The sequence below is a fragment of the Bombina bombina genome, chromosome 5 (genome assembly GCF_027579735.1).
Source record: "Bombina bombina isolate aBomBom1 chromosome 5, aBomBom1.pri, whole genome shotgun sequence".
Classification (NCBI taxonomy): domain Eukaryota; kingdom Metazoa; phylum Chordata; class Amphibia; order Anura; family Bombinatoridae; genus Bombina; species Bombina bombina.
The window spans coordinates 858533022-858560664 of NC_069503.1; the positions used below are offsets into that span (position 1 = coordinate 858533022).

Here is a 27643-nt window from a genome sequence, read left to right on the forward strand (position 1 = left end):
TGTGTGCGTTTGTGTAGATGTGCGTGTGTGTGTTTATGTATGTATCTGTGTTAGTGTGTGTATATGTGTATGCAACATAAAACACAGTCATTTTAATTAAAGTCTTAACAGTTAAAGAAGTGGACGCCAGTTATCTTTCTGTATTGTTTATACAGATAACAAAATAAATCAACTTTCATTTTGGATTTTCAAAGATATTAGTTCTAAATTGTGCTCTATCTTTTTATTTGATCATGCTGGCTGTTCCATATTAATAACAGGTGCATTGACAGAAACACATAACTTATACAGTAAGTCTTATATAAACAATCAATATATTTTGTACAAATTACAGCAGTATACTCACTGCTGTAAACAAGAAAAGTGTACTATATTTAATAAAAAAAAATACTATTGAATTCATAACTTACATGAAAATTGGATATCTGTTCCCGATCTAGAGGTTTTGTCACAGAGAGCTGCCCTGAGATTGGATTGATAATGAAAACACCAATTGGAGGTTGGTCAGCTCCTGGCCCAGTGACGCTGTACCGCAGAGAAAGGCTTTTATCGCGGTCAGACCTGATCTGCACACCAAGAAAAAATAACTTGAAATCAACTGGAAATATTAGAATGTGTTCTCTGGAAATATTAGAATGTGTTCTCTGGAAATATTAGAATGTGTTCTCTGGAAATATTAGAATGTGTTCTCTCAAAGCAATAACAAAAGAAAAGAATCCATGATACAGAATTGCTATGCAATAAATGTATATATTTTTAACGGCTGCCCTGCTTTAAAGGGACAGTCTACCATAGAATAGTGACCCCCCATAGTCAAGTTGACTCTGCACCTTACCCAATAAAACACACCACACACTTATTGTTGGGATTGAAAGGCCGCAGCTCCTTTATTAACAATAAATAAACATAAATAACATCAACTTTTATAAACAACCCAGTGCTTGCCCCCACTTATTCATCTTACAAGCCCTGCCCAAATCAGGGGAGGGGCTACCACCATTAACCAACCCCCTGTTGCTGAAACAGGAAGTCCCAACCATCTCTTAACAGGCGTAAGCCTCTACCTACCAGGGCAAGCACCCCGCCAATGCTGCGACAACTTACTCAGCCAGATTCCAGGGAGGGAGGGCGGGAAATTAATCCCCCACCGTGCTGCTCCTGATCAAAATGTGTGTTGCCACTTCCTGTCTTATGTTTATAAACCCCTTCTTCAGCCCAGCCCCCAGTCCTTTCTTTAACCCCATGTCTTCTTCCTAGTGGGGTCACATAACCCTTCCTTCCATCCTCTCATACAGGGTTCCTACTTGACCCCCATAGTCAAGTTGACTCTGCACCTTACCCAATAAAACACACCACACACTTATTGTTGGGATTGAAAGGCCGCAGCTCCTTTATTAACAATAAATAAACATAAATAACATCAACTTTTATAAACAACCCAGTGCTTGCCCCCACTTATTCATCTTACAAGCCCCGCCCAAATCAGGGGAGGGGCTACCACCATTAACCAACCCCCTGTTGCTGAAACAGGAAGTCCCAACCATCTCTTAACAGGCGTAAGCCTCTACCTACCAGGGCAAGCACCCCGCCACCTCTCACCCTCCGGGTGAGAACCGCCACCCAGAGCCAAGGCCTTCTCAATACCCTCTTTCAAAGTAAAGTTAAATAGGTGAAGCCCCACCTCATTAAGGTGGACCCCGTCTTTCAAATAAAAGCACCTCCCCGATTCCCCCTCAAACTCCACATGCCTCAAGCCTATGCCCCCAACACCCCTCACATACCCGCTCATCATCCTATTGATCTTCCGTCTGGAAGCCTCCAACCTCCCCAGATCCCAGGCTGCCCTCCACACCAACCGACTCTCAATCTCAGACCATACAATGATGACCCCAGGAATGAGCTGCCGCAACCGGTCAATACCCCTCTTCATGTCCTCCTTCAACTCTTTCTGGGACATGAATCCCAAATCATTTCCCCCGACATGTATGACCAAAACCTGTGGGTTAGAAAACAATCTAGAAAACTCCACCACCTTCCTCACTAGCTGATCCCACTTCATACCCCGGATCCCGAACCACTTGATCTCCACCTGCTCCCTAGCAAGTCCCAACTGTAAGCCATCGTCCTTCACCGCGGCAGCCTTCCTGGCCCAATAAATGTATGAGTGCCCGATCACCCAGCACTTCACCGGACCTGTCAAGACAAAGAAAGCTGTATCAGCTCCCACCCTGCCCTCAGGCCCTTAGCCCTGGCCTCACATACCCACGAAACCTATCCGATCTCCACCTCCCAATCCTCTTAATCACAGCCACATCCAAACCCAACCCTGCAGCCTTAGTCGCTGCCCCAATCCTAAATGAATGGGATCCAAATTCCATGGCCCTCATTCCCATCCTCCCCAAGGCCTTCCTGAAAACCGCAATAAACTGGTATTTCGACAATATGGACCCATCAGCATGGACAAACAATGGCCCCTCCCCCCTGGGGCGGAGACTGAGGAAAACACAGGTTGCAGAAACAGGGCAACATTCGCCCCCAATCTCCCTTAATCTCACCACGCATCCTTTCCCCAACTGATCCGTTTTCGACCGTCTCAACCACACTTCTACCGCCCCCTCTCTCACGATCACCTCCCCACCTTGAAGACCCCCTTTGTCTCTCCTGTTCCGCCCCACCAATTCCGACACCCTAAAGGCCCCGAAAAACGCTAGGATAAAAGCTGCCTTGAACAGCGCTACCTCAAATTCAGAGACACACAACCCTCTTAACCAACCCACTACCTTTTCCAACACAGCAAACGTCACCGGCCTCCTGCCGTCACTCCTCCTTCTCCCCCTACACAAACCTCTCACCGCCATCCGTACCATAAACACCTTTGTGAGGTCTCCACCCCCCACCAACTGGAACCAAAACACTAAGGCCGCCACCCTTTTCTTTATTTCTGAAGGCGACAGCCTCTCCTCCCCCCACCTTTTTATCCAGGCCAACAGCACCCTTAACTGGTTGTCCTCATCCTCCAGTAAATGCCTCCCCCCATGCAACTCACACCATTGCTTCCACACCCGGGCGTATGCCTTCCACTTGGCGCCCGCCAACGACCCTCGTATCAAGTCAATTACCCCATGCCCAAGCTCCATAGATCCCTTGGGCAAGGCACGCCTTCCTCGTCTGCCTCCAGTGCTGCTGCCCGGAACCGCTCCCACTGCAAACGGGACAAAGCGTCAGCAATCACATTCAGCTTACCCGGCACATGCACAGCTCTGAAAGTTACGTTATTCCTCAAACACTCCAACACAAACGCTCTCAGCAACTTGACCACCGGAGGGGAACTCGCCCTCAACCTGTTAATGGCCATCACCACCCCTAGGTTATCCGAATGGAAGGTGACCCTTTTATCCCTCAAGATGTGGGGCCATACCCGCAACGCGACCACTACCGGGAAAAACTCCAGGAACGTGAGGTTCTTGGTCAACCCACTCTCCCTCCAGCTGCCCGGCCACCTGTCAGCACACCATTTTCCTTGAAGGTAAGCCCCGAACCCCTGGGCCCCCGACACATCCGTGAATAGACCCAAGTCGTTATACGACCAACCTACCTCCTGGATAATCAATCTGCCATTGAATTCTTCCAGAAAAGTGACCCACACTCTCAAGTCCTCCTTCATTTCCCTCGTCACTCTGACGTGGTGTCTTGGATCTGACACTCCCGCCGTCGCCAACGACAACCGGCGGCAGAATGCCTTGCCAATGGGGATGATCCGGCATGCAAAATTTAACTTCCCCAGCAGCGACTGGAGCTGCCGCAACGTCATCTTCCTGGCGGCCAGCGCTTCCCCCAGCACGCCCCTCAGGTCTGTCTGTCTGGGAGCCTGCATTCCATCCGAATCGTGTCCAACTGTATCCCCAGAAAGCTCAATGATGACACCGGCCCCTCCGATTTTCCAGCCGCAACCGGGATGCAAAAATCCCTGGTTACCTCCCCGAACACCTTCACTAGGAGTTCGCAATCCCCTGAACCCGCTGCACCCACGAACAAGAAATCGTCCAGGTAATGGACCACCAAGGATTTTTTCGCCTTCTGCCTGACCACCCATTCAACAAAGGAACTAAATTTTTCAAAGTACGCACAGGAGATTGAACAGCCCATTGGCAGGCACATGTCCACGAAAAAAGCTCCCTCAAACGAACACCCCAGCAAGTGATGGCACTTAGGGTGCACCGGCAGCAGCCTGAATGCTGATTCCACATCCGCCTTCCCAGCCTTTCTCACCAATGCCACTGCCCTGTCAAAGGAAGCATAATTCACTGACACCAACTCTGGGTCAAGCCCATCGTTGACTGACAGCCCCTTTGGGTGCGACAGATGATGTATCATCCGGAATTGGCCTGCCCCTTTCTTCGGGACCACCCCCAGCGGAGAAATTCGTAGACCCTTCAAGGGCGGTTCTTTGAAAGGTCCCGCCATCCGACCCAACGCTATCTCCTTGCGCAACTTCTCCCTCACTACCCCCGGGAATTCCCGTGCCGATTTCAAGTTCCCCCCAAAAACCCCTGGTGCCTGCTCTTTATGTGGAATAAAAAACCCCGAACTAAACCCTGTCAGCAGCAAGTCGGCATCCGCCGCACATCCCCGCCTATTGGCGTACCCCTTTAGCCATGGCACCATCCTTCTTACCTTCACCGGGGTCCGCGCCCGTATTACCCACCTCACCAGGCTTTCCTCTCTGCCGCGCTTTCTTAAAGCACTTGGCAAAAGAGTGGATTCCCCCACAGCCCGAACACTCATGCTTGTATTTGCATGATGCCCCGAAGCGGCATTGACCCTCGTTCAACTGAAAGCACAGTCCCTTCCGGATAACTGACGATGTGCTCCCAGTACCCCCTCCGGCTCCAACTCCCTGCCCTGTGGACCGAAAGGACTGCCCCCCCCTCAGGGGCGTCATCATCTCCAACCAGATCCCCATATCCCTAACATCCCACCGCATCTCGGGCCTCATCGCCATCCGCTGCCGGAACCGCTCGTTATACCGCCACCATGCCAATCCGCCATATGTACTGCACGCATTCGCGATCTCATCATAATAACAGAATAGGGACGAACCTTGTTCTGGGAACTTTTCCCCCATCACACTCGCTAGAATACAGAATGCCCTGGACCAATTCCCGAAGGTCTTGGGCAGCTTCCTCCATCGCTTCTTCCTCTCCTGCTTTTTTCCTTTTCTCCTTGTCGTCTTCTTTCACCTCCAATACCTGGTCCAAAGGAAGAAGCGACAGAATCTCCAGGTATTCCCTCTTCCAAATCTTCTCCCGCAACTCACTGGTAAGATGGATCCCCAACGGTCCCACTGAACACAGACACGGCCTCCTCAATGCATCCTCCGGCACCTTCAAAGTTTCTCCCCCACCTGCGGCCCCGCTCACTGCCGGCAGCGTACTTCCTCCTGCCTGCGATCCTCCCATGCCGCCGCTGGCGACCCCACCCCTGATGGTTTCTCCAGGGTCGCTATTAGGCCCTTCAAGCCCGCCAATAACACCTCTCTCTCACCAGCCAAGCTATCATTCACTCTTGTAAGCAGCACAGTCGACTCACCTGCCGACCGCGCCGCTGTAGCCGGTCCTTCTCCCCGCCTGTCCGTTCCTCCTCCTGTGCCAGGCCTGCGAACCCCACTCCGGCTGGATTCTCTCGGTCTCCTGACCAACTCCTCACTGCCCAGTTCCAGAAGGCGTCTCACCGTCCCTCTCCTGGCAGGGGACCTCCCCCTGCCGTGCCTGCTCCTTTCTCTGGACCGGTCCACCCTGGCCCATGTTGGTGATCTCCTCTCTGTCCCTCCAGGTCCCCTGCTCCGAGGTGACCGAGATCTCCTGCGCTCCCTGGGTGATTCCCGCCTCCTCAAGGGGGCATGCTCCCTCCAAGTATCACGTCCTGGTCTAGACGCCTGTGAGGAAGAGGCACCAGTCACATCATCCCCCCTCTCCCTCCTCACATTCCCCTCCCTGCCCCCCCCCTTCCCCTCCCCGTTGCGGGGACAACATCCTCAAAAGCTGCGCCAGGGCAGACATCCCCCCTACCTGGCCAGCTGTTCCTGCTCCTGCTGATGTTCCTTCCAGAGGGTCCTCTTCCTCATCGAAGTCACCACTGGCCTCTAACTCCAGTGGTGGCTCCGTCCACAGCTCCAGTTCCTCCAAAGCCTCTGTTTCCCTGCTGGCTTCCTCCGCCTCATCCACCCTTGCCGTAGAGGCACAGTCCACTGTCCTCCGCGTCACCGTCCGGCTGCTCCGCCGTCCGCCTCTTCCCTGCCTAGGCCCCGGCTGCGACCGCCGGACCGTGAAGTCATCCTGAGCCGCCGGTCCCCTCTGCGGGCTCTCCATAGCCGTCTCCTCCGGTCCTGCTTGCTGCCGCTCCGCCTCCTGAATGGCCCCTGCAGACCTGCCTCTCCTTCGGCTACCTTGCGGCCCCGGCTGCGACCGCTGGGCCGTGACGTCGTCAGCCGCCTCCTCTCTAGGCCTCAAGCCCGACCTGGGCCTGGCCGTTAACGCTCCTCCTGCTCCCAGCTGCTCCACATCTTCCGGACTGCCAGATGGCCTGCTGCTCCCCCTCCTCCTTTCACCAATGCCCCCATCTGGGCTCAGACGTTCTGGAGGCCTGGATCTCCTTACAGGCCGCACGCTCCTCCTAGCAGCTGCCCCTCTGGTGACAGGGACCTCCACCGCATCTCTTGTGCCTGCTCTCCCTGCAGTCTCCAGCCTCTCCCTGATCCAGCCAGCTCCTTTCTGCTTCGCCACCTCCATCAGCTCAGCTAACAAGGCCTCCATTCAGGTAAGCAAAATTAAATCCCCCACCGTGCTGCTCCTGATCAAAATGTGTGTTGCCACTTCCTGTCTTATGTTTATAAACCCCTTCTTCAGCCCAGCCCCCTGTCCTTTCTTTAACCCCATGTCTTCTTCCTAGTGGGGTCACATAACCCTTCCTTCCATCCTCTCATACAGGGTTCCTACTTTATTGTTTTAAAAGATAGATAATCCCTTTGTTTTGCATAACCATCACAGATATATTAATATACTTTTTACCTCTGTGATTACCTTGTATCTAGGAACCTTCTTCCAGCCCCCTGATCACATGACTGTGACTGTTTATTATCTATTGTCTTATATTTAGCATTGTTTTGTGCTAAATCTTAAATAACCCCCTGTGCCAGAACACAGTGTTATCTATATGGCCCACGTATACTTTCTGTCTCTTTGTGTTGAAAAGAGATTTACAAAGCATGTGATAAGAGGCAGCCCTCAAAGGCTTAGAAATTAGCATATGAGCCTACCTAGGTTTAGGTTAAACTAAGAATACCAAGAGAAAAACGCAAATTTTATGAAAAAAGTAAATTGGAAAGTTGATTAAAATTAAAAGTCCTATCTGAATAATGAAAGTTTAATTTATACTAGACTGTCCCTTTAATGCATTACATTTCTTTACAGTTTGCAAGCAGATAGAGTGAATGAATCACACAGATGTTGAAAGCTGAATTTAAAGTGTCAGTAAACTTTAAAAATAATGTTATATAATTCTGCACATAGTGCAGAATTATATAACATTATATTAGCCAAACATTTATAAAACATAATTTCCCCAATTAATTTTAAAAAACCACGCTGTTTCACAGACCCGCTCTCTGCTGAGCGGGTCTGTTATATTTACTCAGCGCATCGGGCCAGCTGTATAGTCACAGCCCGGCCCGACCGCGCCATAAGACTAAGTGCAGCTCGCTCCTATCACAGACTATACAGCTGGCCCGATGCGCTGAGTAAATATAACAGACCCGCTCAGCAGAGAGCGGGTCTGTGAAACAGCATTTTTTTTTTAAATTAATAGGGGAAATTATGTTTTATAAATGTTTGGCTAATATAATGTTATATAATTCTGCACTATGTGCAGAATTATATAACATTATTTTTAAAGTTTACTGTCACTTTAATTTCTGAATGTTAATGCACAATTCTCATTAATAGAAACATAGATTTTGACGGCAGTTAAGAACCATGGGATCAAAAAGTCTGCCCCAACATTTCCTAAATGTATAAACTCAACTAGTTAGTAGGATAGCCTTATGCTTATCCCAGGCATTCTTGATGTCCCCACAGTGTTTTTCATAACCACCTCTTGTTGAAGTTTATTCCATGAATCACTCACTCTTCCTGTAAAATCAATTAATCAATTAAAATCAAATTACTTCTGAATATACTACCCTTCAGCTCAAGATCGTGAATGCTTGTTTTTCTATTTATGAAAATACTCAAAGCCTCAGCTTTACTAAGCCCCTTAATACACTTGAAAGTTACTATAATATCACCTCCTTCTCTCCTCTAAGCTAAACATATTTAGTCATTTGGGCTTCTCCTGGTAAGTAACCATTTTAGTAAGCTCTTCTTTGCACAGATTCCTTGTTTATATCCTTCTGAAGATGTGGCCTCCAGAACTGCAATAGTACTTAAGGTTAATGTTATTGCAACTTGACTTAAAAATATATACTATACCAATAGAAAAAAGCACTAATATATTATGATAATAAGCAATGTATAAACATATTAAGTAGTTTTTTTTATGGACCTACTCAACAAAGGGGCCTGGTGCAATCTTTTTTGGGGACCCCAAAGCTATCTCAGTAGTAAGCAATAGTAATAATATACATGCTGCTTTGTATAATGATTTTAAGAATTGATAGATAGACAGACAGATAGATACAACCGGCACTAATAAAAGGCTCTGCTACATTAAGATTGTACATATTCTGCATTTTTCTATGTATAGACGGGTTTCTATGGGCCCCCAAGCACCTGGTGACACTGCACTTGCTAAATCAGTGGTAGTTCCACCCCGATCTAACATGAAAATCCTGTAAACTGCATTAAAATGACCTTTAATAATAGGAACATTAAAGTCCCTATTTATTACATTCATAGTATATATAGATTGCAAAAATGTGTGCATGTAAATAAATGTTTTCAGAACATTTAAAACTGCTCTCTTGTTAGCAACATTTGCAAGTTATGTAGTCCAGGGTATAAATAATTTATGTCAAATATAATACTTACTCGTACTAATTCCTGAGGAAAAGATCCCCTTGAGTTTTCTGGTACATTTATTGGGGGAATAACCCAATCCCTTTTCTGCCTCCTCAGAATACCGTTGTGCTTACTTTGTGGTGAAAATGTTATTTCTTTAAGTTTCTGTGAACCCTTGAAAAAGGAGATAAAAAGTCAATTATTTTTTCTTTCATACACTACCTTAGAGAACAAATATAAATACAAATTGTAATGGAACGCTATTTATCATAATGTCAATAGGAACAGAAACTATACCACAATTCACCCATACTTAAAATTCTATTTTCTAAAATAAAAAGGTCAATCGATTCTTTGCAAGAAGACGTGAAAACAAGGGAAAATAAGAGAAAAAAATGGGCCAGTGGAAATCTTAGTGAGAAAAAAGAAATAATTCTACCATCAGTTTAGCCGTGTAAAGCTAAATAAAATGCAACAGTGTTATAAAATATAGAATTTTCTTATAAATTATTCCCCTTCACTTTTTTCTCATGTAATTGTTATTATTCTTTCCATTTTTACAAGGCACACTTAGCTGAATCACCCACACCAGCTTTGAAAAGAAAGGACCCTCCCCCCTTATGAAGCAGAGAATTGATTTCCTATGATTTGCACTAATCTGCAGGGGACAACAAATCATATACTGTATATTCATCTGTATAATTGACACTATTGTAATTTTCTTTAGATTTGTCAGAATATTGTAGTACTCTGGAAATGTGACAGAATTATTCAAAGATTAACCACTTCCGTGCAAAGGATGGCACCTTTTATTACTTCACTTTCCCTATAGTGTATGGAGTATGCCAATATGTTCGCCTCTGCAAAGTGGAACCTTTATTTTCCATCTCAGATGGATATATGAGAAGTGGATATTATCGTGGCATGCTTGATGACTTCAAACACAATTAGGACGTGCCCAGTGTAGGAGGCATTTGCCTATAGCTTGCAATGCAGAGTGTCTCCTTACACAGTAACATTTTCACACACACCAAGGGACATACAGCATTTGGGTTCCTCTGATACAGCTGAAAATAGCAATCACCGACAGCCCAAGCCCCTGTTAAGTTTTATCTGAGGGGACCTTAACTAGTTATTTTCTAAAAGTCATTAAAAAAACAACATATAATTTGTATGGGTAATGCACAAAACAAGCACTGGAACTGGCGCTTAAATGCAGTGAGTGCAAGCACCTAAAAATGTCTTCAACACAGAGATATGGCTTAGTAGTAAAGTGATTAAAGAAAAAAACTTTTAATAAGTAATTTGTTGAAGGGTCTAGATGGGTCGAATAGCTAATAGCTAGAATCTAATCTGAAAAGAATGAATATGTTGGAAATGTTTTACTGTGAGAGATAGTGAACACATTTTAAAAATTAACTGAAACAGATAGCAGAGTTATATTTACACCCTAGACAGAGTTTTTTTGTTAGTAGGCTTGTATGTGTGTTTTGGAAAAATAGTTCTGGTTACAATGGTTAAACATTAAAGTAAAATGGCATTGCTACAAAATACAATGCAGAGAAAATGTATGTAGATTGCGATAACATTAAAACCAATTAGAACAAAAATGTAATAATCCAGCGCTCTAGGAACTCAGGATTTGTTAAATTATTTATTTATTTGTTTTGCAGGGACATCTAACAACAATACTGAATAATTTCATGTGTTTTAAACAGGTGTAGCAAAATGGCTACTGCAACTGCTACAAAAGTATATGCAAACAGTCCCTGTAGCATATACACTGAGGGCCAGACTACAAATAGAGGCCTAGATTTGGAGTTCGGCGGTAGCCGTCAAAACCAGCGTTAGAGGCTCCTAACGCTGGTTTTGGCCGCCCGCTGGTATTTGGAGTCAGTGATTAAAGGGTCTAACGCTCACTTTACAGCCGCGACTTTTCCATACCGCAGATCCCCCTACGCCATTTGCGTAGCCTATCTTTTCAATGGGATCTTTCTAACGCTGGTATTTAGAGTCGTTTCTGCAGTGAGCGTTAGAGCTCTAACGACAAGATTCCAGCCGCCTGAAAATAGCAGGAGTTAAGAGCTTTCTGGCTAACGCCGGTTTATAAAGCTCTTAACTACTGTACCCTAAAGTACACTAACACCCATAAACTACCTATGTACCCCTAAACCGAGGTCCCCCCACATCGCCGCAACTCGATTAAAAATTTTAACCCCTAATCTTCCGACCGCCACCTACGTTATACTTATGTACCCCTAATCTGCTGCCCCTAACCCCGCTGACCCCTATATTACATTTATTAACCCCTAATCTGCCCCCCACAACATCGCCGCCAGCTACTTAAAATAATTAACCCCTAATCTTCCGACCGCAAAGCGCCGCCACCTACGTTATCCCTATGTACCCCTAATCTGCTACCCCTAACACCGCCGACCCCTATATTATATTTATTATCCCCTAATCTGCCCCCCTCAACGTCGCCGACACCTGCCTACACTTATTAACCCCTAATCTGCCGAGCGGACCGCACCGCTACTATAATAAAGTTATTAACCCCTAACCCGCCTCACTAACCCTATCATAAATAGTATTAACCCCTAATCTGCCCTCCCTAACATCGCCGACACCTACCTTCAATTATTAACCCCTAATCTTCCGATCGGAGCTCACCGCTATTCTAATAAATGTATTAACCCCTAAAGCTAAGTCTAACCCTAACACTAACACCCCCCTAACTTAAATATAATTTTAATCTAACGAAATAAATTAACTCTTATTAAATAAATTAATCCTATTTAAAGCTAAATACTTACCTGTAAAATAAATCCTAATATAGCTACACTATAAATTATAATTATATTATAGCTATTTTAGGATTAATATTTATTTTACAGGCAACTTGGTATTTATTTTAACCAGGTACAATAGCTATTAAATAGTTAAGAACTATTTAATAGCTACCTAGTTAAAATAATAACAAAATTACCTGTAAAATAAATCCTAACCTAAGATATAATTAAACCTAACACTACCCTATCAATAAAATAATTAAATAAACTACCTACAATTACCTACAATTAACCTAACACTACACTATCAATAAATTAAATAAACACAATTGCTACAAATACCTACAATTAAATAAACTAGCTAAAGTACAAAAAATAAAAAAGAACTAAGTTACAGAAAATAAAAAAATATTTACAAACATAAGAAAAATATTACAACAATTTTAAACTAATTACACCTACTCTAAGCCCCCTAATAAAATAACAAAGCCCCCCAAAATAATAAATTCCCTACCCTATTCTAAATTTAAAAAGTTACAAGCTCTTTTACCTTACCAGCCCTGAACAGGGCCCTTTGCGGGGCATGCCCCAAGAAGTTCAGCTCTTTTGCCTGTAAAAAAAAACATACAATACCCCCCCCCAACATTACAACCCACCACCCACATACCCCTAATCTAACCCAAACCACCCTTAAATAAACCTAACACTAAGCCCCTGATGATCTTCCTACCTTGTCTTCACCATGCCAGGTTCACCGATCCGTCCTGGCTCCAAGATCTTCATCCAACCCAAGCGGGGGCTAGACATCCACTGAAGAAGTCCAGAAGAGGGTCCAAAGTCTTCCTCCTATCTGGCAAGAAGAGGACATCCGGACCGGCAAACATCTTCTCCAAGCGGCATCTTCGATCTTCTTCCATCCGGTGCGGAGCGGGTCCATCTTGAAGCAGGCGACGCGGATCCATCCTCTTCTTCCGATGTCTCCCGACGAATGACGGTTCCTTTAAGGGACGTCATCCAAGATGGCGTCCCTCGAATTCCGATTGGCTGATAGGATTCTATCAGCCAATCGGAATTAAGGTAGGATCAGCCAATCGGATTGAACTTGATTCTGATTGGCTGATTCCATCAGCCAATCAGAAAATTCCTACCTTAATTCCGATTGGCTGATAGAATCCTATCAGCCAATCGGAATTCGAGGGACGCCATCTTGGATGACGTCCCTTAAAGGAACCGTCATTCGTCGGGAGACATCGGAAGAAGAGGATGGATCCGCGTCGCCTGCTTCAAGATGGACCCGCTCCGCACCGGATGGAAGAAGATCGAAGATGCCGCTTGGAGAAGATGTTTGCCGGTCCGGATGTCCTCTTCTTGCCAGATAGGAGGAAGACTTTGGACCCTCTTCTGGACTTCTTCAGTGGATGTCTAGCCCCCGCTTGGGTTGGATGAAGATCTTGGAGCCAGGACGGATCGGTGAACCTGGCATGGTGAAGACAAGGTAGGAAGATCATCAGGGGCTTAGTGTTAGGTTTATTTAAGGGTGGTTTGGGTTAGATTAGGGGTATGTGGGTGGTGGGTTGTAATGTTGGGGGGGGGGGTATTGTATGTTTTTTTTTACAGGCAAAAGAGCTGAACTTCTTGGGGCATGCCCCGCAAAGGGCCCTGTTCAGGGCTGGTAAGGTAAAAGAGCTTGTAACTTTTTAAATTTAGAATAGGGTAGGGAATTTATTATTTTGGGGGGCTTTGTTATTTTATTAGGGGGCTTAGAGTAGGTGTAATTAGTTTAAAATTGTTGTAATATTTTTCTTATGTTTGTAAATATTTTTTTATTTTCTGTAACTTAGTTCTTTTTTATTTTTTGTACTTTAGCTAGTTTATTTAATTGTAGGTATTTGTAGCAATTGTGTTTATTTAATTTATTGATAGTGTAGTGTTAGGTTAATTGTAGGTAATTGTAGGTAGTTTATTTAATTATTTTATTGATAGGGTAGTGTTAGGTTTAATTATATCTTAGGTTAGGATTTATTTTACAGGTAATTTTGTTATTATTTTAACTAGGTAGCTATTAAATAGTTCTTAACTATTTAATAGCTATTGTACCTGGTTAAAATAAATACCAAGTTGCCTGTAAAATAAATATTAATCCTAAAATAGCTATAATATAATTATAATTTATAGTGTAGCTATATTAGGATTTATTTTACAGGTAAGTATTTAGCTTTAAATAGGAATCATTTATTTAATAAGAGTTAATTTATTTCGTTATATGTAAATTATATTTAAGTTAGGGGGGTGTTAGTGTTAGGGTTAGACTTAGCTTTAGGGGTTAATACATTTATTAGAATAGCGGTGAGCTCCGATCGGAAGATTAGGGGTTAATAATTGAAGGTAGGTGTCGGCGATGTTAGGGAGGGCAGATTAGGGGTTAATACTATTTATGATAGGGTTAGTGAGACGGATTAAGGGTTAATAACTTTATTATAGTAGCGGTGCGGTCCGCTCGGCAGATTAGGGGTTAATAAGTGTAGGCAGGTGTCGGCGACGTTGTGGGGGGCAGATTAGGGGTTAATAAATATAACATAGGGGTCGGCGATGTTAGGGCAGCAGATTAGGGGTACATAGGGATAACGTAGGTTGCGGCGGTTTACGGAGCGGAAGATTAGGGGTTAAAACTGTAATGCAGGGGTCAGCGATAGCGGGGGCGGAAGATTAGGGGTTAATAAGTGTAAGGTTAGGGGTGTTTAGACTTGGGGTTCATGTTAGGGTGTTAGGTGCAGACGTAGGAAGTGTTTCCCCATAGGAAACAATGGGGCTGCGTTAGGAGCTGAACGCTGCTTTTTTGCAGGTGTTAGGTTTTTTTTCAGCTCAAACAGTCCCATTGTTTCCTATGGGAGAATCGTGCACGAGCACGTTTTTGAGGCTGGCCGCGTCCGTAAGCAACTCTGGTATCGAGAGTTGCATTTGCGGTAAAAATGCCCTACGCTCCTTTTTTGGAGCCTAACGCAGCATTTGTTTTAACTCTCGATACCAGAGTTAAATTTATGGTGCGGCCAGAAAAAAGCCCGCGGAGCGTTAACAGCCCTTTTACCGCCGAACTCTAAATCTAGGCCAGAGTGTTATTTAACACTCCCGCTAAAGCATCAACTTGCCATAGTAGTAAGCTTTTTGCGCTCGCCAGGTTGCGCTCGTATTACAAGTTGAAAGTAAACTGTTTAAAACTTGCGCGCTAACCCAACAACCATAAAAAGTCAAATTTATAACACCCTACTCGTCAGCAAACATGCATGTTCTCAAGTGCACTAACCCGACATGGAAATATGAATATTTCACATTCCAATTTTCTTCACATAACAGAATATGTTCTATTTATTCATAAATACATATTGCTACATATATCTGATAGTATTTTGATAAAATATATTTATATATATATATATATATATATATATATACAGTATATATATATATATATATTTATAGGGTACATACATTATTATATATGTATATATATATATTTATATATATATATATATATATATTTATATATATATATATATATATATATATATATATATATATATATATATATATATATATATATATATATATATATAGGAATATTAATTTAAAAATATGTAGAACATATTCTGCTATTTGCAGAACAATGGGATGTGAAATACACACTATAACACTTTATTAAATATAAATATTGCATACATATGTTTTTACATGTTTTCATCTACTTAACTGCAAAGGGCAATGCACTTTTATATATATATATATATATATATATATATATATATTTGTGTGTGTCTATATGCATGTACATTTGTATTTATGTGTTTATATTTGTATAAATGTCTGTAAATACACATATATATATATATATATATATATATATATATATATATATGTACACACCAATAAACATATATATTTCCATATATATTCCCCAGTTTCACATAACCAACACTGCTATATTAATACACTTATTTTATTTATTATCTATTGACTTTCATTTTAGCCAATTAGTGCAGTGTCTGCCACAAGCCACAGGCGTGATCACAATTGCCTAGATTTAGAGTTCTGCGTTAGCCGTCAAAAGCAGCTAACTAACACCCATAAACTACCTATGTACCCCTAATCCAAGGTCCCCCCACATCGCCGCCACTATAATAAATATTTTTAACCCCTAATCTGCCGACCGCACATCGCCGCCACCTACATTATCCCTATGAACCCCTAATCTGCTGCCCCTAACATCCGCGACACCTACTTAATATTTATTATCCCCTAATCTGCCCCCCTCAACGTCGCCACCACCTAACTACAAGTATTAACCCCTAATCTGCCGACCGGACCTCGCCGCCACTATAATAAATGTATTAACCCCTAAACCGCCGCACTCCTGCCTCGCAAACCCTATAATAAATAGTATTAACTCCTAATCTGCCCCCCCCCAACGTCGCCGCCACCTAACTTCAAGTATTAACCCCTAATCTGCCGACCGGACCTTGCCGCTACTCTAATAAATGTATTAACCCCTAAAGCTAAGTCTAACCCTAACCCTAACACGCCCCTAAGTTAAATATAATTTTAATCTAATGAAATAAATTAAATCTTAACTAAAGTATTCCTATTTAAAACTAAATACTTACCTGTAAAATAAACTCTAATATAGCTACAATATAACAAATAATTATATTGTAGCTATTTTAGGATTTATATTTATTTTACAGGCAACTTTGTATTTATTTTAACTAGGTACAATAGCTATTAAATAGTTATTTACTATTTAATAGCTACCTAGTTAAAATAATTACAAAATTACCTGTAAAACAAACCCTAACCAAAGTTACAATTAAACCTAACACTACACTATCAATACATTAATTAAATAAATTACCTACCATTAAATAAACTAAACTAAATTACAAAAAACCCCACTAAATTACAAAAAATAAAAAAGATTACAAGGATATTAGGCTAATTACACCTACTCTAAGCCCCTAATAAAATAAAAAAGCCCCCCAAAATAATAAAGGTCCCTACTCTATTCTAAATTAAAATGTAACCAGCTCTTTTACCAGCCCTTAAAAGGGCTTTTTGCGGGCATGCCCCAAAGTAATCAGCTCATTTGCCTGTAAAAAAAAAAATACAACCCCCCCAACATTAAAACCCACCACCCACATACCCCTACTCTAACCCAAACCCCCCTTAAATAAACCTAACACTACCCCCCTGAAGATCTCCCTACCATGAGTCATCCTCACCCAGCCGGGCCGAAGTCTTCATCCGATGGGGCAGAAGAGGACATCCAGACCGGCAGAAGAGGACATCTGGACCGGCAGACATCTTCATCCAAGCGGCATCTTCTATCTTCATCCATCCGACGAGGAGTGGCTCCATCTTCAAGAACTCCGGCGCGGAACATCCTTCTTGACCGACGACTAGACGACAAATGACGGTTCCTTTAAATGACGTCATCCAAGATGGCGTCCCTCGAATTCCGATTGGCTGATAGGATTCAAGTTCAATCCAATTGGCTGATCAGATTGAGCTCACATTCTATTGGCTGAATCAGCCAATCAGATTTTTCCTACCTTAATTCCGATTGGCTGATAGAATCCAATCGGAATTCGAGGGACGCCATCTTAGATGACGTAATTTAAAGGAACCGTCATTCGCCATCTAGTCGTCAGTCAAGAAGGATGTTCCACGCCGGAGGTCTTGAAGATGGAGCCGCTCCTCGTCAGATGGATGAAGATAGAAGATGCCGCTTGGATGAAGATGTCTGCCGGTCCGGATGTCCTCTTCTGCCCAGATAGGATGAAGACTTCTGCCAGTCTGGATGTCCTCTTCTGCCCCATCGGATGAAGACTTCGGCCCGGCTGGGTGAAGATGACTCACGGTAGGGAGATCTTCAGGGGGGTAGTGTTAGGTTTATTTAAGGGGGGTTTGGGTTAGAGTAGGGGTATGTGGGTGGTGGGTTTTAATGTTGGGGGGGTTGTATTTTTTTTTACAGGCAAAAGAGTTGATTACTTTGGGCCATGCCCCGCAAAAAGCCCTTTTAAGGGCTGGTAAAAGAGCTGGTTACATTTTAATTTAGAACAGGGTAGGGACCTTTATTATTTTGGGGGGCTTTTTTATTTTATTAGGGGGCTTAGAGTAGGTGTAATTAGCCTAATATTCTTGTAATCTTTTTTTATTTTTGTAATTTAGTGTTTGTTTGTTTTTGTAATTTAGTTTATTTTATTTAATTGTAGGTAATTTATTTAATTAATTTATTGATAGTGTAGTGTTAGGTTTAATTGTAACTTAGGTTAGGATTTATTTTACAGGTAATTTTGTAATTATTTTACCTAGGTAGCTATTAAATAGTTATTAACTATTTAATAGCTATTGTACCTAGTTAAAATAAATACAAAGTTGCCTGTAAAATAAATATAAATCCTAAAATAGCTACAATATAATTATTTGTTATATTGTAGCTATATTAGGGTTTATTTTACAGGTAAGTATTTAGTTTTAAATAGGAATACTTTAGTTAATAAGATTTAATTTATTTTGTTAGATTAAAATTATATTTATTTTAGGGGGGGTGTTAGGGTTAGACTTAGCTTTAGGGGTTAATACATTTATTAGAGTAGCGGTGAGGCACGGTCGGCAGATTAGGGGTTAATACTTGAAGTTAGGTGGCGGCGATGTTATGGAAGGCAGATTAGGGGTTAATACTATTTATTATAGGGTTTGCAAGGCGGGAGGGCGGCAGTTTAGGGGTTAATAACTTTATTAGAGTAGCAGCGAGGTCCAGTTGGCAGATTAGGGGTTAATATATGTAGGTAAGGTAGCGGCGACGTTGGGTGGCCAGATTAGGGGTTAATAAATATAATATAGGTGTCGCGATGTTAGGGGCAGCAGATTAGGGGTACATAGGTATAATGTAGGTTGCGGCGGTGTCTGGAGCGGCAGATTAGGGGTTAATTGTGTAATGCAGGTGTCAGCAATAGCGGGGTCGGCAGATTAGGGGTTAATAAGTGTAAGGTTAGGGGTGTTTAGACTCGGGGTTCATGTTAGGGTGTTAGGTGCAGACTCAGAAACTGTTTCCCCATAGGAAACAATGAGGCTGCGTTGGGAGCTTAATGCTGCTTTTTTGCAGGTGTTAGGTTTTTTTTCAGCCCAAACTGCCCCATTGCTTCCTATGGGGAAATCGTGCACAAGCACGTTTTGCCAGCTTACCGCTATCGTAAGCAACGCTGGTATTGAGGGTTGAAGTGGCGGTAAATTTGGCTCAACGCACCCTTTTTTGAGCCTAACGCAGCCCTTCAGACAACTCTAAATACTAACGTTGTTTGTAAGCAGCGGTAGGAAAAAAAGCTGCGTTAGCTACGCTGGTCTTTACCAACAAAACTCTAAATCTAGCCGAATGTTATCTATATGGCTGACATGAACTAGCTCTCCCCTGTTGTGAAAAGCAAATAAAAAAGCATGTGATAAGAGGCGGCCTTCAAGGGCTTAGAAATTATCATATGAGCCTTCCTAGTTTTAGCTTTAAACTAAAAATACCAAGAGAACAAAGCAAAATTGGTGATAAAAGTAAATTGGAAAGTTGTTTAAAATTACATGCTCTATTTGAAAGATGAAAGTGTTTTTTGGACTTGACTGTCCCTTTAAACTTAAAGCATAAAAGAGAAAGTTATTGTCAATTAAATTCATGGGCATAAGGAAACTGATTAATATACAGGTTAAAATATTTTTTTTTCGTTATGTTTTTAATTTAATTTTAGATTGTAATCTCTCACTAGCAGAATAACATTTTCTAAACTGATCTATATATAATTATATATTAATAATATTTTACATATATTTCACATTTATAATTAACACTAAAGGTAAATGTTTTTGAACGGAAACTAAAAATAATACTTTGTATAGCTTATCCTACAAACAAAAAAAGAAAAAAAAAACTAAAATCAGACTTGAGTATGCTGAAATGTCATAGACATTTCTAGACAGATTTAATATGTACTGGTAAGGAATGTCTCAAATATTTATGACCCTATTAAATCCCACAGAATTAATTCTGTAATTATTTTAAACCTATGTCAGACATGATCGATGTTCTGGATGACCCACTTTGCACACTGGGCATTCATCTTCCTTGAGAGTCAACAATCCTTTCTATCGTTCATTACCGCTGAGGTATGACAGTTTTTTTTATAAAAAGTGCACATATTTAAGATTACACACACACAAACATATATATATATAAATATTAGATAAATAGATAGATAGATAGATAGATAGATAGACAGACAGTAAGATACACACACACAAACATATTATATTAAAGTACACAATTATATGTTCTATGCTAACATTCTATACAGCGAAAACAATATTAGCAGATCATGGGCCAGATTACAAGCGGTGAGATATTTAGCATTTTCACACACTCGCAAACACCGCTGGAAGTAAACTTTTACATTTTCAAGTGTTAGCGTGTGTATTGTAGTTGAAAGTAATTTTTTTATGCGTGAGCGAAACCCTATGCACGCTAACTTCAGAACTTTTGGATATTGCAACCGCTCTATCATCTTCTCCCCGTAGACTTCAATGGAGCACGATACAGGGAGTGCAGAATTATTAGGCAAATTAGTATTTTGACCACATCATCCTCTTTATGCATATTGACTCACTCCAAGCTGTATAGGCTCGAAAGCCTACTACCAATTAAGCATATTAGGTGATGTGCATCTCTGTAATGAGAAGGGGTGTGGTCTAATGACATCAACACCCTATATCAGGTGTGCATAATTATTAGGCAACTTCCTTTCCTTTGGCAAAATGGGTCAAAAGAAGGACTTGACAGGCTCAGAAAAGTAAAAAATAGTGAGATATCTTGCAGAGGGATGCAGCACTCTTAAAATTGCAAAGCTTCTGAAGCGTGATCATCGAACAATCAAGCGTTTCATTCAAAATAGTCAACAGGGTCGCAAGAAGCGTGTGGAAAAACCAAGGCGCAAAATAACTGCCCATGAACTGAGAAAAGTTAAGCGTGCAGCTGCCAAGATGCCACTTGCCACCAGTTTGGCCATATTTCAGAGCTGCAACATCACTGGAGTGCCCAAAAGCACAAGGTGTGCAATACTCAGAGACATGGCCAAGGTAAGAAAGGCTGAAAGACGACCACCACTGAACAAGACACACAAGCTGAAACGTCAAGATTGGGCCAAGAAATATCTCAAGACTGATTTTTCTGAGGTTTTATGGACTGATGAAATGAGAGTGAGTATTGATGGGCCAGATGGATGGGCCCGTGGCTGGATTGGTAAAGGGCAGAGAGCTCCAGTCCGACTCAGACACCAGCAAGGTGGAGGTGGAGTACTGGTTTGGGCTGGTATCATCAAAGATGAGCTTGTGGGGCCTTTTCGGGTTGAGGATGGAGTCAAGCTCAACTCCCAGTCCTACTGCCAGTTTCTGGAAGACACCTTCTTCAAGCAGTGGTACAGGAAAAAGTCTGCATCCTTCAAGAAAAACATGATTTTCATGCAGGACAATGCTCCATCACACGCGTCCAAGTACTCCACAGCGTGGCTGGCAAGAAAGGGTATAAAAGAAGAAAATCTAATGACATGGCCTCCTTGTTCACCTGATCTGAACCCCATTGAGAACCTGTGGTCTATCATCAAATGTGAGATTTACAAGGAGGGAAAACAGTACACCTCTCTGAACAGTGTCTGGGAGGCTGTGGTTGCTGCTGCACGCAATGTTGATGGTGAACAGATCAAAACACTGACAGAATCCATGGATGGCAGGCTTTTGAGTGTCCTTGCAAAGAAAGGTGACTATATTGGTCACTGATTTGTTTTTGTTTTGTTTTTGAATGTCAGAAATGTATATTTGTGAATGTTGAGATGTTATATTGGTTTCACTGGTAAAAATAAATAATTGAAATGGGTATATATTTGTTTTTTGTTAAGTTGCCTAATAATTATGCACAGTAATAGTCACCTGCACACACAGATATCCCCCTAAAATAGCTATAACTAAAAACAAACTAAAAACTACTTCCAAAACTATTCAGCTTTGATATTAATGAGTTTTTTGGGTTCATTGAGAACATGGTTGTTGTTCAATAATAAAATTAATCCTCAAAAATACAACTTGCCTAATAATTCTGCACTCCCTGTATTAAAAAAAAATAACACAGCACTTACGTGAAGTTACGTCTGTTGCGATAACCTGACGAGTGCAAATTAAGTGTGTGCTTGAACAAACGTGTTTACTTTCAATCAGTAATATGCCCGCAAGTTAGCATGGTTGAGATATTGCTTATTGCAACTTGTGCTAACAAATTATAAATAATAACGTCATGCTCCGCGGCCGGAGGTTCACTTTGCGAGGCTGGTTGCCTGGCAACATCTCGCTCTTCCTGAGCCGTCCCCTTCAGCTGACGTCAGGCTAGGTTTCTTATTCCGGTCATCTCGATCCTCCGGTGCCCGTTTGTTTGTTTAACTCTGTGGCTGTTGTGAGTACTCAGTAACTTTAGAATTTTGCCTTTTGTTCCTGAACCTTTGCCTGGACGACCACTTTATTGCTTAACCCTCAAACTGCCTGATTAAAAGTTGCCAATCTCTGCATTTCTGATTACGCTGTGCTTAACCCTCAAACTGCCTGATTACAAGTTGCCAAACTCTGCATTACTGACCACGCTTGTGCTTAACCCTTAAACTGCCTGTTTACAAGTTGCTAAACTCTGCATTTCTGACTACGCTGTGCTTAACCCTCAAACTGCCTGATTACAAGTTGCCAAACTCTGCATTTCTGACTACGCTGTACTTAACCCTCAAACTGCCTGATTACAAGTTGCCAAACTCTGCATTACTGACTACGCTGTACTTAAAGGGACAGTATACACTCATTTTCATATAACTGAATGTAATAGACACTACTATAAAGAACAAGATGCACAGATACTGATATAAAAATCCAGTATAAAATGGTTTAAAAACTTACTTAGAAGCTTTCAGTTTAGCTCTGTTGAAAAGGTAGCTGGAAAGCCCACTGCAAGTGGGAAATAAGACACCTCCCCCCCTCCCCCTTCTTTTGCATATGAAAAGACCCTTTACACAAACAGGAGCAAGCTGGAGAAGGTAGCTGACGGTATTCAAATAAAACTTTGGGGCTTGGTTAGGAGTCTGAAAACCAGAGCAATGTTATTTAAAAATAAGCAAAACTAAACATTTAAAAAAAACAAAAAACTTTATGGGCTTTATAAATAGATCATCTACAAAACATTTATGCAAAGAAAAAATGAGTGTATAATGGCCCTTTAACCCTAAAATAGCCTGATTTCAAGTTGCCTACTCCTGCATAATTAACTGTGTATTGTTTAACCCTCCTTCTGTCTGAGATCAAGTTGTCTCATTCTGCAACTCGGGTTCTGTGGTGGTCTATTCCTTAACTGCTTGTTTATAGTTCCCTATTCTGAAGTTTATCCTGCTGCTAACAAGATTTCCATTACTCTTTCCAGAGGACTCAGACCAACACTGCTCCATATCGTGAGTACCTTGTCTTACAGAAGTTGTCGTGGGGTCACGTCCTGGATTAAACTCAGAATGCAAGGGTGTTGTTTTAGTTTGCCCTAGCATTTGGGTATTCTTCTGGACTTTACCTAACCTGACAAATAAAACACTATGGGCTAGATTACAAATTAAATCTCTAATTTAACGTGTGCCCGTTAAGGGGCAAAGCCCGTTTACAGGCACACGTTAAATAACCAGCCATTACAAGTGGCTGGTTAATGCTATTGTGAACTTCTCTCATTCTGATGCCGTCACCCCACTCCCACCAACTTTAAAGCCCCAAAACTGCCTAGTGCATTTTTTTTTTATTTAACAAAAAATGCTACATTTTATTTAAATAAAAAACTATAAAAGGGCATTTGGGGCACTTTAAGAAAATTAACCAGAGGTTGGATCTCTGGTTAATTTTCGGAGTGCTAATTGCTACCGCGAGGTCGCTGTAGCAATAACCAGCCACTTGTAAAAATAATTTAGTGCTTCACTAATATATTTATATGCTTATATACATATATATTTATGTGTTACTATTTGATTGTATATTCAGTGTTCACATATAAACACATAAATATATATGTATATATTCATAAAGTATGTGTCACTATAGACTTGATTTAATGTATTATGCATCGACTATAAATAAAGAATAAAAAAAAGACCTATGTTCTTCTCGTTGAATTTATTTATTCAATATATATATATATATATATATATATATATATATATATATATATATATATATATATACACAGTATATATATATATATATATATATATATATACATATACACAGTGGGGCAAAAAAAGTATTTAGTCAGCTACCAATGTGTGCAAGTTCTCCCACTTAAGAAGATGAGAAGATGAGAGAGGCCTGTAATTTTCATCATAGGTATACCTCAACTATGAGAGACAAAATGTGGAAACAAATCCAGACAATCACATTGTCTGATTTGGAAAGAATTTATTTGCATATTATGGTGGAAAATAAGTATTTGGTCAATATCAAAAGTTCATCTCAATACTTTGTTATATATCCTTTATTGGCAATGACAGAGGTCAAACGTTTTCTGTAAGTCTTCACAAGGTTGTCACACACTGTTGCTTGTATGTTGGCCCATTCCTGCATGCAGATCTCCCCTAGAGCAGTGATGTTTTGGGGCTGTCGCTGGGCAACACGGACTTTCAACTCCCTCCAAAGGTTTTCTATGGGGTTGAGATCTGGAAACTGGCTAGGCCACTCCAGGACCTTGAAATGCTTCTTACGAAGCCACTCCTTCATTGCCCGGGCAGTGTGTTTGGGATCATTGTCATGCTGAAAGACCCAGCCATGTTTCATCTTCCAGGCCCTTGCTGATGGAAGGAGGTTTGCACTCAAAATCTCACAATACATGGCCCCATTCATTCTTTCATGTACACGGATCAGTCGTCCTGTTCCCTTTGCAGAGAAACAGCCCCAAAGCATGATGTTGCCACCCCCATGCTTCACTGTAGGTATGGTGTTCTTTGGTTGCAACTCAGCATTCTCTCTCCTCCAAACACGACAAGTTGTGTTTCTACCAAACAGTTCTACTTTGGTTTCATCTGACCATATGACATTCTCCCAATCTGCTTCTGGATCATCCAAATGCTCTCTAGCATACCGGGCCCGGACATGTACTGGCTTAAGCAGGGGGGCACGTCTGGCACTGCAAGATCTGAGTCCCTTGCGGCGTAGTGTGTTACTGATGGTAGCCTTTGTTACGTTGGTCCCAGCTTTCTGCAGGTCATTCACTAGGTCCCCCTGTGTGGTTCTGGGATGTTTGCTCACCGTTCTTGTGATCATTTTGACCCCACGGGGTGAGCTCTTCCATTTTCGAATTATTGCTCCCACAGTTGATTTCTTCACACCAAGCTGCTTGCCTATTGCAGATTCAGTCTTCCCAGCCTGGTGCAGGTCTACAATTTTGTTTCTGGTGTCCTTCGACAGCTCTTTGGTCTTCACCATAGTGGAGTTTGGAGTTTGGAGTGTGACTGTTTGAGGTTGTGGACAGGTGTCTTTTATACTGATAACAAGTTCAAACAGGTGTCATTAATACAGGTAATGAGTAGAGGACAGAGGAGATACAGGTCTGTGAGAGCTAGAAATCTTGCTTGTTTGTAGGTGACCAAATACTTATTTTCCACCATAATATGCAAATAAATTCTTTCCAAATCAGACAATGTGATTGTTTGGATTTGTTTCCACATTTTGTCTCTCATAGTTGAGGTATACCTATGATGAAAATTACAGGCCTCTCTCATCTTCTTAAGTGGGAGAACTTACACAATTGGTGGCTGACTAAATACTTTTTTTGCCCCACTGTATATATATGATAATGTTAATCTAAAATATATATCTATACCTAAATATCTATAGTGTAATTGTACATTTTAATGTGTTTATGTTGTGTTTAGTGAAACTTTTTTTTAACACACTACCTTTTACGCAAGGTTTTCATTTGCGCTAACCCGACGAGTCTAAAATGTGACTGCTCTCTCGTGATCGCATTTACTTTCAACTTGTATTACGAGTGCTATTTCCATCACACGCAAAATCACGATATTGCTCGCGTGCAACCGTTAACACAACACTTGGGGGGAGGATTTATCAAATGTCGGGCGGACATGATCTGCTGTAGTGATTCATGTCAGCCCGACATCGATAAATGCAGACAGCATATGCTTTCAGCATTTATTATTGCACAAGTATTTCTAGTGAAATACAATGCTGCCCCCTGCATATTCATGGCCAATCGGCCGCTAGCAGGGGTGTCAATCATCCCGATCATATCTGAGTGGGATGACTGCTGTTGGCCATCTCAGAGGTTTATGTTGTGTTTAGTGAAACTTTTTTTAACACACTACCTTTTACGCAAGGTTTTCAGTTGTGCTAACCTGACGAGTCTAAAATGTGACTGCTCTCTCATGATCGCGTTTACTTTCAACTTGTATTATGAGTGCTATTTCCATCACACGCAACACAACACTTGGGGGGTAGATTTATCAAATGTCGGGCGGACATGATCCGCTGTAGCGAATCATGTCAGCCTGACATTGATAAATGCCGACAGCATATGTTGTCGGCATTAATTATTGCACAAGCATTTCTGGTGAAATACAATGCTGCCCCTTGCACATTCACGGCCAATCGGCCGCTAGCAGGGGGTGTCAATCATCCCGATCATATCTGAGCGGGATAACTGCTGTCGGCCATTTGAGAGGTGGCGACTGAGTTAAGGAGAAGCTGTCTTACAACCGCAAAGGTTGACCAATTCATATAAATATAAGATAGAAAGAATATTTAGAAACCAGTCATACATGGCTGCAGAGGACAAGTAAAATATTTGGCTATTTTCCTATCCTTAGCATTAAATGGTCTAATTAATATATATATATATATATATATATATATATATATATATATATATATATATATATATATATATATATATATATATATATATATATATATAAAATCACTTATAGTTTACTAGTCAGGGGTTAAAAGCAACTAGCCCAGAGGGAAAAAGTTACTAATCCACTCAATTTTAAAGATAGGAATATATATATATATATATATATATATATATATATATATATATATATATATATATATATATATATAGATAGATATATATATATATATATATATATATATATATATATATATATATAGATAGAGAGAGAGAGAGAGAGAGAGAGAGAGAGAGAGAGAGAGAGAGAGAGAGAGAGAGAGAGAGAGAAATGATAGATAGATATAGATAGATAGATAGATATAGATAGATAGATAGATAGATAGATAGTGTATATAGATACACACACACACACACATATATATATAATAGAAATAGAGTGATCCAGAAATTAGAATAGAATAGAAATAGAGCCATCCAGAAATTAGAAACCAGAAAGAAAATAGTAGAGGCAATGCTTCCAATGTCTCCAGCGACTGCTAAGTTGTGATATAAAGAAGTGACATGCTATATAGGACAAGAATGGATACAATTTCCAAAGGAAAAGGCGTCATTGTTGTAAAACCAATATACTTATGCAGTGATGCAATATTCAAAATTACTGTTGTCAATCCATCAAATAATTCAACTGAAATGCAAATTACAGGTAATGACACTCAAAACTATATTAGAAAAAAATCATGTAATTTACTTGACTTTTTAAATCCTTCCCCTTTACATAAAAG

The 27643-nt window shown here is 41.3% G+C and overlaps 1 protein-coding gene across 1 annotated transcript in view; it reads right to left on the bottom strand.

Annotated features, from left to right (window-relative positions):
- CDH2 (cadherin 2) overlaps nt 1-27643 on the bottom strand; it is a 321339-nt gene that overhangs the window by 75778 nt on the left and 217918 nt on the right. Inside the window, exons 4-5 of the mRNA XM_053714996.1 lie at nt 9084-9227; nt 411-566 (exon numbers count right to left, since the gene is read on the bottom strand). Coding sequence (XP_053570971.1) covers nt 411-566; nt 9084-9227 — 300 coding nt within the window. The remainder of the gene's footprint in view (nt 1-410; nt 567-9083; nt 9228-27643) is intronic.